Genomic DNA, 15294 nt, shown 5'->3' on the forward strand with positions numbered 1-15294 from the left:
AGCAGTAATATTATGACCATGTTCTTTCAATCTTTGTGACAAATGTGTCACAACAATGTAGGGAGTTGGTGGTAGGGTGATAGTATGCATGACTGTTTTGTTAGATCATAACTTCTCCAAATAAAAATATAAATAAAAAGATATTCCTTGGTAATGGACAGCCAGACAAAGAGCTAACACCTGATCAAATGTCCTCCCTGGGCCGAATCCTGATTTTTTCCACTGTATAAAATTCAAGCTCTGTCTAGAAATAGGGGGTGTAATGGGTTGACATTTCGATAGACCATAACTGTTTCAGTTTTACTGTTCGGATCTCCTACCACAACTGATAACTGTGTGGGCCCACATGCTTTCAGAAACGTGAGTTGCTTTCAGGGGAAAAAAGAAAAAGTAACTGCAATAGAAATTCCACGCACTGTCCATCTGCAGATATCTAATGCCCTGTCTCCTAAAGTCTCACATTATAATATATAGACTTTGTTTTCATTAAGTTTAAATTAGACAGAATCATTGCAGATTTTATTCATTCTCCCTTCCCCCCTCCCCCCACCTGCAAAAAAATGACAATTGTGACTCGTTGGACTCACTTCCTGAGCTCTGCTATCCCAAGCTTCTGGCACTGTTGATACTTCATTGGGATCATGTTAGTCCCTCTCGGACCCAGAACTCTGAGGGGCCTTCAAATCTCCTTTCTGTGTGGTACTAAGAGTTTCTTGGGAGCCTAGGAAGGAAAACTGAGAAATGGTAAGCCCCACTTCCGTGGAGCAGTTTTTGTTTTAGCTAGGGAGACTTTTAATAAGTTTCTGTTTACCTAAAGCGTTCAAGTGATTTTCAAAGGGTTGAAAATGGCTGGTATTTTGGAAAGAGGTCCGAAATGGGAGCTAGACGACTTGGTTTAGAGGACAGGACCTGTCACCTACTGGAGCAGGAGGGTAAATCTCTCTCCTCCCTGATAATATTGCGGTGCTGCCGACCGCACAAGGTCGTTATGACGTCCAAATGCAGCCACGAGGGTGGGTGATGCTGGGGATGAGCCGGTTGTGCACGACTCTGCCCGTCAGGCCGGAAGTCCCGCCTCGGCGACCCCTAGGCGACCTGACCCAGTCGCTGCCCGGAAGTGGACCCGCGGGCGGACGCATCCACCCCGCAGGCTAGGACCCAACGCCACCGGCCAGGGGGCCATTAATTTGTCAAGATATGGATTCATCCCACCTGGAATCCAACCCCACTGGCCAAGAGTCTGACTCCTCAGGCCTATATTTCAACTCTACAGGCCAAGATTATTTCTCCACTGTCCAAGAGTTCGACTCTATCTACCAAGAATTGGACCTAGACTCTCTTAACGAAGATCTCCTTTCCCAGTCCATGGCAGAGGCCTCGCTGGGCACATGTGAATCCCATCCAACTTCTGAACCAGAGGATCTGTCAGAAGCTGAGCAAAAGGAGCTCAAATCTGAGATCACGAAATTGGAAGCGGAAATTGTAACCCTCCGCCACACTTTAGCAGCCAAAGAGAGACGCTGTGGGGAGCTCAAGAGAAAGCTGGGTCTAGCAGCCTTGGTGGGATTGAGGCAGAATCTGTCCAAGAGTTGGCATGATGTTCAGGTCTCCAACGCATACATGAAACAAAAGACGTCAACTGCCCTGACCACTGTAGGCTCTGCCATCTGCAGGAAGCTTGGAGACATGAAGAAGTTGGCTACCTTCAAATCTTTTGAAGGTCTTATGGGGACAATTAAGTCCAGAGTGGCGGGTGGCAGAGAGCTTGGCAGTGACTGCTTTCCTTCTCCAGCAGGAAGTGGGGATGAGACGCTCCTGGTTCCAGGGAGTGGGGATGATCCACTTCTAGTTCCTGGCTGTGAGGAAGCTCTGTTCCCAGCGGTTCCAAGGAGTGGGAATGACCAGCTTCCGGTTCCAGAGCCAGAATGAGCCTCCTCGTAAACTTTCCTGGCCACTGAACCAGGGCAAGAATTCCTTTCCTCATCACAATTGCAACTCTGCCCAACAAAACAAGCAACCAAATGACAATGGTAAAGTTAATCCAGGAAATGGACAGAGTCGGTTTTGAGAAAAGTAATGCCCATTTGTACATAGATATATGCTGCTGTTCAGTTAGAGAACTCAAAGTTTTGTAACTGGCTATTTTACACTTAAAGTTTGGAGATGAGATGTTTCATTATGCTAACTAACTTTCCATAGAGTGCATTTAAATGGACAAGACAGTGGCTCAAAAAGGGGTCTTAGGCCAAAGCCCTAACACTCTTACGGAAAACTAGTCTATCAGAAGGCCAAATTATGTTTAGCACTGGAACTAGCTAATGGTATGATATAACTTGTAGGAATCTCCCCATTTCCTTCTTTCCCAAAGTTTCAAAAGGAACACAGTCACCTTGAAATTTCCATCTGGCCTACAACTTTTATTTTAAAAAGATGACCAAAAAAACTGTCCATTTTCTCTGAGACCCCCAGAAAGCTGGGAATGTGAGTGTGTGTGTGTGTATTAGTAATGGACTTATTGTTGCACTATTGCTGTGTTCTTTATAAAACATTTTTTTTCAGTGCTTCTAATGAAGCTAAGCAAAAGCCTGAATTTAGGAAATTGTTACCACTCTACTTGGAGATGAAACTGCAACTTTATATTGCCTTGGGCTTGTAATCTTTTTCTATATCAAAGTGAGGATTCTCACGTTTAACCCTTGTGGCAGCATGCCTCGGCCACAGCAGCATACCACCTAAGAAGAAGAAAATTCTTTCTCTGTTCTGCAGCAATTCCGGGCTAGTTACCATCTGCAGCTGAGGGACTAGACAGGAAATAGCATAATCAAATTTGAGAAAGAGTAACCCTTGTTTTAAGCAACATTGAAAAGAGAATGTCCATTTCCTGGAATACTAGCCATTATGACTTTGAATGGACTTAACTGATTATACATCACTAGTCTGCTTGACTCCAAATCTATTCTTGTTTATAGCTAACCCCAGTTGAGAAGGAAGCAGGACTTGACGCCCCAGGACAGGACCAGGGACAGGATGTCAGGATAGTAGGAATCTGGTTTGGGTTTGTTCAAACTTTCTGATACTTGGTTTTCATAGGAGCTATGAGGTTTTTGGTTTTTTGTTTTCCTTTTCCATTTTCAAAATGCCTGGCAGCTGCTCTCATTCCTCAGATCATACTGCCTCAGATAAAAATTTGTATCTTATTGGTTCTCAGCATGGAGATGAAGACTTTTATTTGCTTGTGTACAGATCGATAACTTCTCACTGCCTAAAGGTAGTCCCTCCCACCTAAGAGGGTGATCCTATTTTGTTGATTCTTGAATGCTCCCACTGCATTCCTTTGGTTTTCCTATAAGCAAAACCAAGTAATAATATAAATGCAAGAGCATTTGGTAAGTTATAAAGCCACTAGTATATCCCAACCCTCCACAGAATTCTGAAAACTAAATTTTGAAAACAAAATTTTGTTTGGTTTAAAACAACACGTTCAACTAATTTACTTGTTTGTTTTAAAATTTGTTGTGTTTATAAACCACGGTGATTGTCTGTGCTGGAGAACCAGAGTCAAACCTGCAGCATGCAGGAAGCAAAAGTAGTCCAACAGGCAAAAGTTTCACCCTATATTACAGAAAAGCTTGTGTCAAGGGAAATCTCAAACTATCATGGGCCAAACCCAAAATATGTTATATTTTATTTAATAATTCATACAAATGCAGTAATGGTTTCCCCCAATAAATTCTCAACTCCACAATAGCAGTAAAAATCATGTCTGTTTTTGTTCATCATTATATTCCCATGCCTGGCTTAGGGTAGATATTCAATAACTACTTATTGAATCAATGAGGTATCAGTATCACATACTTCAGACATCTAATCTTGGATCCAAGAGATTATCAATCACATGAACTGATAAGTTCATTTTTAAACAAAGCATTTTACTTTCCTATTCAAATAACAATTTGAGAGCCTACTATGTATCAGGCACTGTGCCAAGTCCCGAAGGCACAAATTAATTGGACGTGGTCCTTGCTCTCCAGAAACTCTCAAACTTTACAACGTATTATAATACATGCTAAAATAGATCAGTATGCAACAGCCAAAGGAAGTCCTGAGGAAAAGATATTCAATTCTGCCTTATTAGGTCACAAAAACTTCAGAGAAGCAGGAAGTCTTAGAGGTTTAGTAGGAGTTAGCCAGACAGACAAGAGTAGACCATTCCAGAAAATATCCAGAGGAACTGAGTCATGAAGGAATGTAATAGAATGGCATGTTGCAGGAAATACCAGTAGGTCATTGTGGCTGAAGAGGGAGGGGAAGTGGTGAGAAATGAGGATGGAAGAATAAGTGAGGGCAAGAGCATAGTCTTGTCCTGTCTCAGAAATCAGTATTTAATCCCGTAGGAAATAGGGAGGCATTGAAGTCACTTAAGAAGAAAAGTAATAATCAAATTTATATTTTAAATAGATCACTTTGGTCACCATAGGAACAGATTGAGAAATGTATAAGAGGTAGAGTCTCTAAGACTTAGAAACCTACTACATGGGAAAGAGACTTAGATAGATTTGAGAGACGATGTAGAATTAAGAAGACAATAACTGGATGTGAGAACTGCACATTCATTTTGCTTTGACTCTTTTACTGGATTCCAGAATACCTGTATTGATGGTCATGGGCACCAAATAAAATGCCTCATGCCTCATCAAGTGTATGTGGACTCTGACTCTCAAAGGTTTCCTCCAGAATTTTCTTTCTTCTTCCTGCTTCTACCCTTCCCATACACTGGTTCCTCTCATTCTCTAACCAGCCTTGATAAGTCAATCACCTCTGCCCATTTAACCCTATTTGGATTTTGTAACTACCTTCAATCTATTTAACTTTTACTTGGCCTCTCTGGGAGACAATTTCCAATAGTTCCTGAAAAGGTATCCCCAAAAATGTCCTGTCCCAAGGACTGATTCGACCTTTGAGACCCACTAGTTAGGAGGAATATTGGAACAGAATTCCCCAAGGTTCTCAGTTTTCTTGGGTTTCCATTGCCCATATAAGGTACAATGTAGAGATAAGGTTTGAAAGTTCCATGTCTCATCCATGCAGTTGGCAAGGATGGGGGTAGAATAACAAGCCCTGAGTTCATTCTCCCTGCACATCTTCTTGTATAACTACTCTTTTGCAGTTTTATGGCACCCCCAGCTCATCCAGACCCCACTCTTAACTCTGTACCACCTTTACCTGCCTTGACAACCTGGGGAGGGAGACCTGAATCCTATCCCTAACAAAGACATGTTCAACTCCTAACCCCTCATCTTGTAGAAATGAACCCATTTGTAAATAGGATCTTTGAAGATATTATTAAGTTGAGGCTAAACTGAATCAGATGAGCCTTAATCCAATATGACTTAATCCTCCCTATAAACAGAGGAAATTTGGACATTCAGCAGGAGACAGATGGGGAAAGAGACAGCATGTAGAGACAGTGCGTGAAGGAGGAAGAGTTTGCTAGTGGATTACCAGCAAGCCATCACCAGAACACTATGAACTTCAGAGACAGCATGATCCTTCTGACACCTTCTCCAAACTATGAGACAATAAATTCCTGTTGTTCAAGCCAGTTAGGCTGTGGCTCTTTGTTACAGCAGCCTGGCAAACTGAGTATATCATTAAGTCGTACTTTAGTTTTCTTGGTGTCAAGCAAATGCCATGCAATGTGTTGGCTTAAACAATGGGAATTTTGAGAGCTCACAGTTTTGAGGCGAGGAGAAAGTACAAATCAACGCATTATCAAAGCAATGTTTTCTTCCTGAAGTCTGGCATTCTGGGGCTGGCTGCTTGCAATCTTTGGTCCTTGGCCTCTCTGTCACATGGCAATGCACATGGTGGTCTTTCCTAGCCCCTCTGTTCTCTCCTGGGTTCTCCTGACTTTCAACTTCTTTCCACGGCTTTTTTTCCTCTGTCTGAATTTCATTCTGCTTAAAGGACTCCAGTATTAGGATTAAGACTCATCCTGGGGAGTGAATGTGGCTCAAGTGGTTGAGCACTGGCTTCCCACATAAGAAGTCCCAGGTTCAATCTCTGCCCCCTAAAAATAAAAAAAAAAAATAAAAAACAAACCTCTCCTGATTGAGGTAGGCCCCAACTTAACTGAAGTAACCTTATCAAAAAGTCCTACTTATAATGGGTTCACACCCACAGGAATGGGTTAAGTTTAAGAACGTGTTTTTCTGGGAGTACATACAGCTCCAAACCACAACTAGCTTCTAGCCAGTGAAGTTTTTTTAACTGTGAAAGATTTTATTTGTTCAACAATTATTTATTGGGTACCTACTATCAGCTAGGCACTGTTTAGGTGCTAAGGATACATCAGTGGGCATAGCAACAAAAAATGTCTTTGTTCATAGAGCTTACTTATGTTCATATGAAAAAAAATTAATAGCATAAATACCCATATATCATCATGTAGCTTAAAACTCAGGATGGCCATTTACCAGAGGCTCTGGCCACTTTATAAAAAGTCCTGATGAAAACTGATTCCTCCATAATTAGCTTGGCTTCATATCTTATTTGCCCCCTTCTTTTTATTTTGTTACATTTTTAATTTTGTAGTGTGGCTTCAAATATCCTAATATTGACTTAAAAACCAATAGGAAGTTGCCCTTCAAAATGGTCCCTCAAATGGGAACACTCATCCACTGCCGGTGGGAATGCAGAAGGATCCAGCCATTCCAGAGGACAGTTTGGCAGTTTCTCAAAAAACTGGCTATAGATTTGCCCTATGACCCAGCAATTCCACTGCTGGGTATATACCCAGTAGAACTGAAAACAGGGACACAAACCAGTATATGCACACCAATGTTCATAGCAGCACTATTCACTATTGCCAAATGTTGGAATCAACCCAAATGCCCATCAACAGATGAATTGATAAATAAAATGTGGTATATACATACAATGGAATACTACTCAGCTGTAAGAACAAATATAGTACAAACACATGTGATAACATGGATGAATCTTGAGAACCTTATGTTGAGTGAAGCAACCCAGGCATTGAAGGACAAATACTACATGACCAGAAGCGGACTTGGCCCAGTGGTTAGGGCATCTGTCTACCACATGGGAGGTCCATGATTCAAACCCCGGGGCCTCCTTGACCCATGTGGAGCTGGCTGATGCGCAGTGCTGATGCATGCAAGGAGTGCCATGCCACACAGGGGTGTCCCCGTGTAGGGAAGCCCTACGTACAAGAAGTGCGCCCTGTAAGGAGAGCCACCCAGCGTGAAAGAAAGTTCAGCCTGCCTAGGAATAGCACCGCACACATGGAGAGCTGACACAACGAGATGATGTAACAAAAAGAAACACAGATTCCCATGCTGCTGACAGCAACAGAAGTGGACAAAGAATACGCAACAAATAGACACAGAGAACAGACAACAGGGGCGGGGTGGGGGGGAAGAGGAGAGAAAAAAAAAGTTGAAAAAAAAATACTACATGACCTCTCTGATATGAAATAAGTAAACCAAGCTGTCTCAGAGAGCTAGAGACTGGATGATAGGTTTAAAGGAAGTTGGGGGGTAGAGGAAGGTTGCAAGCTGACATCTACATGGATGAAATCTATGGTAAGCTGGAGGTAAGTATTTGTACAGGGAAGGGATAAAATGAAGGCACAGGGATACCTTTGGGTGGGGCTTTGTGAGCTTGAGGGGGGCTAGGAATAGGAGGAAGGTCAGATGGCCCAAGAAATTGGGGGGAGGTTGGGGGAAACATTTGAACATAGGAGATTGTCAGGTATGTGGTTGAAATAATAACTTAGAGAAAACTCTTTAGAAAATATAATACAGAAGGTTACCTGGTTAAGATGCTTAAGTGGAGGCATCTGACACAGGGAAAGCTTCTAGAGAGTGTGTGAGTGCTCATTTTGTCATAGTGGGTTATATCATTGGGTGGAGACCCATACAATGAGAGTGAAGGTTTACCCACATCCTGGGGAGGATCGATGTTCTCAAACGGGGAATTTTATCTCTTGAGAGAATAGGTGGCTCCCAATGGGTTAGAGCAGTCAAGTACGTCAAGCCCTCAACATTACTGCAAGTATTTCTGAATATGGTCTTCAAGTAATGAAGATTGATTGTCGTGGTGGGCCCTGAGGGGAGGGGGAAAGAGGTGTTGAATACATGGTATCAGTGTAACTGTGGGGCAATGGAAGTGTTCCACAAGATCATGCAATGACGGATATAGGACATGTTAAATTACACCAAAAATGTATAAAAGTCTATAGGCTAAAATGCAAACCAGAATATATAACATAAGATAACTAAAAATCTAGAAAGTGGTATAATTGAAAATGTAAACCACAATGTAAACACAAATGGAACCATGTTTGAAAGCTATTGTTTCAACATCTGTACATCAGCTGCAGCAAATATAATATGAACATGTAAAAAGATCATTGCTGGGGAAGGAAGAAAGGGTTTCATATTGGATATATGGGAGTACCATATATTGTATATGTGAATTACTGTGATCTAAAACTTATGTGAAGACAAACTTAATAATTAGAAAAAAAAGAAAGGATGTAGACACTGAGGAAGAAATGGAAGAAATTGCCTTGCCACTGTACATACAGGGCAACACCTATAGCAGTGATGAAAGACAAAATGTCAAAAACAAAGTTTTTTCATTTTTTCATTTTTTGATACAATTTATTTTTCCTTTATTTACTTTTTCTAAATTACTATATTCCATTTCACTATTGATGGAACCTGGCAATATATTAGGCTTCCTTTTTAAAGTTTTGGACTACAGAGAGGTTCAACTGTGGCAGGGAGGAACATGGGTGTGGGGTGTTATTGATAAGGGGCACATGGTTGAGAGGGAGTTCTCCAGGCATGTATACAGGGTACATAAAAATGTTTGGACATTTTCATAGTGGTTTTAGTTAAAAACAACAACTGATGGAGAGCTGAGTTCCTTGCCAGGGGAGCTTTATCACATTCCCCAATGGAACAGCAACAATCCTCCAAGTGCAATGGCAAAGACCAAAAAACTCGGATGGTCCAACAATGAGCCCTTGATACTGATGGCTACAATTATGAGTCTGTGTGCCTGAAATATGAACTAGGCCTAGAGCTGCAGGGTGCCTAAGAGTTACCTCCTGATCCGCGGTTCAAACCCCGGGCCTTCTTGACCCGTGTGGAGCTGGCCCATGCGCAGTGCTGATGCGCACAAGGAGTGCCGCACCATGCAGGGGTGTCCCCCGCGTAGGGGAGCCCCACGTGCAAGGAGTGCACCCGTAAGGAGAGCCGCCCAGCGTGAAAGAAAGTGCAGACTGCCCAGGAATGGCGCCACCCACACTTCCCATGCCACTGACAACAACAGAAGCGGACAAAGAAACAAGACGCAGCAAACAGACACAGAGAACAGACAACCGTGGGGGGGGGGGGGGGATTAAATAAATAAATAAATCTTTAAAAAAAAAAAAAAAAGAGTTACCTCCTGAGAGCCTCCATGTTGCTCAAATGTGGCCACTCTCTAAGCCAAACTCAGCATGTAAATGCATTACCTTCCCCACAGCATGGAACATGACTCCTGGGGATGAGCCTCCCTGGCACCAAGGTACTACTACCAAGCACCAGCTGATGATGTAACTAGAAAAAGTCCTTGAATAAAAGAGTCAACTCAGACCAGCAGAATATCTCAGCCTACATGTAATATCAGGTATTAAAAGCTGCTTTTTGACCTTGGATAAAAGGGGAAAATGAAAGGACAAATGAGTTTATATGGCTATGAGTCTCCAAAAAAGAGTCAAGCAGTGATCAGAGGAGCAATCCTTATGCATGCCTCAGCAGGGTACCAGAGACAGTCAAAGTTGATCCAAGCCCAGGTACTGCTTCTTCTGAGGGCTACAGAGACCCACAGGTTCTATGGTCATGGCAGATGGCTCTGGAGTTCAGGGCCATGTCAGTTGGCCCTACTTCGGAATTCATGTTCCTGAGTGTGATAGAGTTGGATCAGATATAACCTTTCTACACATGCCTCTTCTGTTACTTGGACCTGTGGTTTGTGTTTGGGTTGGTGTATACTCAGGAGACCTGAATCTCTGAACTGTCCATGTAACAGCCAGGCCCTGAGCCTCAGCAGACTTGCAACTCCTACCCTCTGGTTTATTGGACTTCCTGGCCAGCTAACAGGGAGGTGAAGAAGATCAACCACCATACCAGGGAGCCAAGGGTGCCTACAAATGCAAGCAGGAGAATTGCATCCATCATCCATGTGGAATCTAAGCCCCCTCTTGATGTAGAGGGGGACTGGACTTAACCATCACAGGGTCCACAGGATGGAGGAATAGAGTACAGATTAGAGTGGACTTACTGGTGTTCTACTGGGAAACTTTTGTGATTAGTAAGGGAAGAAATTGTAATATTGATGTGGAGAAAGTGGCCACGGTAGCTGCTGATGGTAGGAAGAGGGAAGAAGAGATATGATGTGGGCATATTTTCAGGATTTGGAGTTGTCCTGGGTGGTGCTGCAGGGACAGATGCTAGACATTGTGTGTCCTACCATGGCCCACCGGGTAGAATGGAGGAGAGTGTAGACTACAGTGAAGACCACTGTCCATGTGGTGCAGCAGTGCTCCAAAATGTATTCACCAGGAGCACTGAATGTGCCATGATGATGGAAGAGGTTGTTGATGTGGGAGGAGTGGGGTAGGGTGGGTGGGGGGTATATGGGGACCTCATATTTTTTTAATGTAACATTTAAAAAAATAAAGAAGAAAAAAAAAATTTAAAAAAAGGTCCCTCAACCCAAGCTCCACAAACACAAGGAAAGGGCACTGCTCTTCTCCTTGGCATCCCATAAACATGTCTCACAGAGAGTTTGGCTGGTCAATGTTTTCTTACCATCACAAAAATTCCAGATAATAATTAACTGAAAAAAAAAATTTGACTGCATTCTTCCACTACTCAGCATACAACATTCCATAGCACCTATGTCTTCCAGACCATTATTTACACTAAATTCCCAAATTACTGAGCTACACCAATCTAGTAGAAGAGCCACAGCTTGCACATGGAGAGGTTTAAAATAACCTTCAAATGTACCAGTGAGCACTGGGTTGTATTCCAATGAGCACTAGGCTGAGGCAGCATTGGGGGTGCTGCTGGGCACTTCTAGAATATCTGTTCCACTCAACATTAACTAAAACTTGAAGATGGCTTCCTCAGAATAGTAAAAAAAATTATCCACCCTATGGAAGCTCCTATATAATTCCGATCCTCACATATTCAACCCTGTCTTCCAAAGATCCTTGCTAATTCTAGTCCATCTAGTCCTGACCCACCTTAACATAATATCTCTCAGCCCCAAAAACATGGGCTGAGAAGCCAGACTACATAGCAGAAATGGTAGGTCTCTGCTGGTTGGTGCCTTGGCCCCCCCCCCCCCCCCATACTTAATACCATGAAGAGATCTGGGGCCAGGAAAATGGTTGTGGAACCCAGCTTTCCATTTCAAGTATATCCCAGCCCCTTACCTTCACCAGAGCCTTTCATGGAGCTCTCGCCATAGGCTGGAGAGTGGGGGTAACCTCTGCAGCAATCATCCTGGACACCCTCTCCTTTATTACTGATCTGCCATCACTCTGAACTTCCCTTCTCTCTCTGAATTCTGCCTTTGTCTGGCTCCAAATCTTTGGCTCTACACTTCCAACTTTGAGCATGCCTTGGCCTTTGAATTTGGTATTCAAGCCAAATGCAAAATGTTTATAGTTCTTCCCCAGGCAACAGCTTGGGATTTTCTCTAGGCTCTACCTTCCTTTTGGAACCTCGCTTTGGCCCAGTTCCATCTCATTCAGAATAAAAGCCAAAGTCATCAGAATGGCATTAGGGCCCTACGAGGTGCGGTCCGTCCCTTGTCTTGGATTTCACCTCTTTCTCTGCTTCCTTTTGATGGCTTCCTGGTTATGGACTATTTACCTGGCTTTTGATTTTGGTTTCATGCCTGGATGCTACCTCTTGAATTTCCTCAAGTATATCATCCAGCAGTCTCTGAGTAGGTCTGACCCAGTATCTTGGACTCCTGGTCCTACAGGTGGGGATTTAGGACAAAGGAATAAAAAGGAAATCTGTAACACACATCACCCCCAGCCACCACCCCCATTCCATGTCCCCCCACCTTCTTCTCAACACTAGGGGTGCTGCTCATAGTGTCACTTTACCCTAATTTTTCCACACTGACCCTACTGTCATGCACGTCACCTCCAAACCTCCATCTGATACCACAGCTTTTCAATTATACATGAACTACATATACAAGTGAACAGTAATCATTGTGAGCTTACAAAACAAACTTGCATAACATACAGGGCTCCCTGCCACCACAACTCTTGATGAAATATTTTGAAAGACTAAACCTAGGATTCCCCCTGAAACATATACAAACCTCCCACCAGTTTCTTAAGTAGAAAAAAGACTTAAGGGTTTTTTGTGTTTTTTTTTTAACCTTAACTTGAAGAGTTTTCTTGCAATACAAGAAGGAAATCAAAAAGAAAAAATTTGTACCTCCATAGAGAATCTGACAAAGTCTATATCCACTTTAGTGCTGGGCAAGCAGAGGAAACTTCTTGTTTTGATCCAAAGCAAGAAGAAAGAATCCCTTCTCTGAAGGGACAGGTTTGTGGCAGCAAAAGGAGAAGCAAGAAGATGAATTATTGGGGTCTGTGGGTAGGGAAAAAAAAAAAAAGGAAATGACTTAGAAGTTGCCTCAAAGCTGAGCAACAAAGAATTCTCAGCTTCCCACAATGCCTCAAGTCCCCAGCCCTCAAACTCCAAAATCCTCCAGCCCATACCTCATTACACTCCTCCCAAACAGCACATCAGGCACCTTTTCTCCAGGCAAGAGGCTCAGAAGTGGAGGAAGGTGGTAGAGGGAAGGGTTCTCCATTCCTGGTATCCCTAGTTGGGCCCCTGAACCCATCTCTCTGTAGAAATACTGTTCAAATACTGTTCATCTGGTATCTGAGTCCTGTAGTTGGAACTCTACTTCAAAGCATTATGTTTAAACATTGCTAGCCACCATGCATGATATGGTTTCTATGGGAAATGCATTCTGAATTCCACATAACTCATTTTTGCAAATGAACCCCTGGAATTCTGCCCATCCCTGTGTGGGGATTGCCTGTGCAACTCTTAAATGAGAGAGGAAGATAGAGTTAGGTTCACAGAACAAGAAAAGATCATGTGTCCTTTTTGCTTGAGAGCTTTCTCTTATTGCCTTTTGATCATTCTAGAGATCAAGAAATATGTTCCTTCTGCCCAAGCTTTAAAGGATTATGAGGCCACTGAGCAGCACATCCATTGATTCCTGTAGAGTCAAAGCAAAAGTTTTGTGTCTTACTTGCTTAGAAGTTTGATAAAATAAGTAAAAGTCAGAAAAAAATATTAATTTTAGCTTCTTTGTGCTTTTTGATCATGAAAACTTCCGAAGCGTATCTGTTTAAAGTATACTTTTTTACTGAAGTTCAGAGAATTATGTTTAACTAAATTCAGATTAAACTATTTAGCTGCTTTAGCATATTTCCACAGCCTAAGTTTATAAATGATTGAATTCTTTACTATATCAACTGTGTATATGTCTGTGTACATAGGTGGGTGGTGAGAGAAAGGCAGAGAGACAGGGAGAGAATGATTCATGCAGTCTTCTTAGTGAGGCTAAAAGGATAGTTAATGCTGAAGTAATGCCATTACTTAGTGAGATATAGCTCCTTGTTAATATGCAATCAATCCACCAAATCATATTTATTCTTTGCAGAGTTCCTTAGCAAATCAATGCAATCAACTTATAGCACATGAAAATATTTCTACATTGTAAGTTTTTCTGGAAAATAAAAAAGAAACCATATGATGATTTTTAAATAGCTTTTTTAATCAAATAACCTTTTCCAAATGAAGCAGTGGAGGGTAACGCATATTTGTACGTATAAGAAATATTCAGCAAATATTTAAAGAACATTCATAAGTGTGAGGAGGATGATAAACTCCAATAAACCTTGGGAAGCAGATGTGGCTCAAGCAATTAGGCTCCCATCTACCATATAGGAAGTCCAGGGTTTGATTCCCAGGGCCTTCTATTGAAGGTAAGCTGGCCCGCATGGCAAACTGGCCCACACGGAATGCTAGCCCTCGCGGAGAGCTGGCACAGGAAGATGAAGCAACAAAAAGAGACACAGAGGAGAGACAGTAAGAGATGCAGCAGACCAGGAACTGAGGTGGCGCAAGAGATTGAGCACCTCTCTCCCACTCAGGAAGGTCCCAGAATCAGTTCCCAGTGCCACCTAAAGAGAAGATAAGCAGACACAGAAGAACACACAGTGAATGGACACAGAAAGCACAAAACAATGGGGAGGGGGAATAAATAAACAAAACTTTTTTTTTGAAGTCCAATAAACGTTAGTAACTTGCAGTTGAGCACTTGCTATTTGCCAAGGGCTTTACATAGATTATCTTATTTAATCTTTACTAGGGTCCTTTAAGGAAGGAATTAATACCCCATTTTACAAATAAGGAAATTAAGGCAGAGTAATTAAGGAAATTGCCCATTCCTCACACCTTGCAAATGGCAGAGACAACATTTGAATCCAGGTTCATCTGGCTCACAGCTAGACGCTCAGCCACTCTGCTGCCTCCCAAATGGCAGAGTTCTACTGCTGCTATTAAATATTAGCCACTGTTACAAGGATTGCCCAGGCATATCTTTACAGAACAAGCATCATGTACAAAACACTTCTAAAGGTTTCTCTGAGGAGAGGGGACATTTGGCAGAGGAAGGCCTCCTTCTTGAATATAATTGCCAGTAACAAATCGTTAAAATGAAAATAATATGTACTTTTTGTGCAATAGACATTTTCCACACAAGGCACTTTTAGAAGTAGAATAGGTATAATGCAGTCTTTATAAGGAGCAGGCATAATGACTTAAAGAGATAAATCTGCCCTGTTTAGGGAAGGAGGAAGAAAAGGGTGGGTATGCATGTCCATGTGCATGCACACACAAACTCACACCTCAGGAAGTAACCCTGCTACTACTCAAAAGAGAGAGGAGGCATGGCTATGTGCTAACCCCACTTCCAGCCTTGTACAGAGGCCTGTTAACATTGGGATGCTCAAGTCTGATGACCTGAGAGAGTTCATCATATCATCCTCTTCTCAGGCTGTGGGTGAAATCTGGTGGAAGTATGGCTCACCCCACCTCATCTTCCGCAGGAAAGCTGAAAACGTTCCAGAGGTGCGAACCCTTTTTGCTAGTAGAT

At 42.4% G+C, this 15294-nt stretch overlaps 1 protein-coding gene and 1 long non-coding RNA gene across 4 annotated transcripts in view; one reads left to right on the forward strand and one right to left on the reverse strand.

The window, feature by feature from the left end:
- Nucleotides 1–15294, reverse strand: part of LOC131279442 (uncharacterized) — a 74597-nt gene that overhangs the window by 38679 nt on the left and 20624 nt on the right. Inside the window, exons 1-2 of one of the 3 annotated variants that reach the window (XR_009186790.2) lie at nucleotides 812–944; nucleotides 588–721 (exon numbers count right to left, since the gene is read on the reverse strand). The exons of the other annotated variants lie outside the window; for them this stretch is intronic. This is a non-coding gene — a long non-coding RNA (uncharacterized lncRNA). Of the gene's footprint in view, nucleotides 1–587; nucleotides 722–811; nucleotides 945–15294 lie in introns of those variants that run through there. 3 annotated transcript variants of the gene reach the window in all.
- On the forward strand, nucleotides 1157–2173 carry TPD52L3 (TPD52 like 3). The gene has a single exon (XM_004457416.3). It carries the CDS (start codon nucleotides 1198–1200, stop codon nucleotides 1927–1929), a length of 732 nt encoding a protein of 243 aa, XP_004457473.1. The 5' UTR covers nucleotides 1157–1197; the 3' UTR covers nucleotides 1930–2173.

This window comes from Dasypus novemcinctus, chromosome 8, assembly GCF_030445035.2.
Source record: "Dasypus novemcinctus isolate mDasNov1 chromosome 8, mDasNov1.1.hap2, whole genome shotgun sequence".
Classification (NCBI taxonomy): Eukaryota; Metazoa; Chordata; class Mammalia; order Cingulata; family Dasypodidae; genus Dasypus; species Dasypus novemcinctus.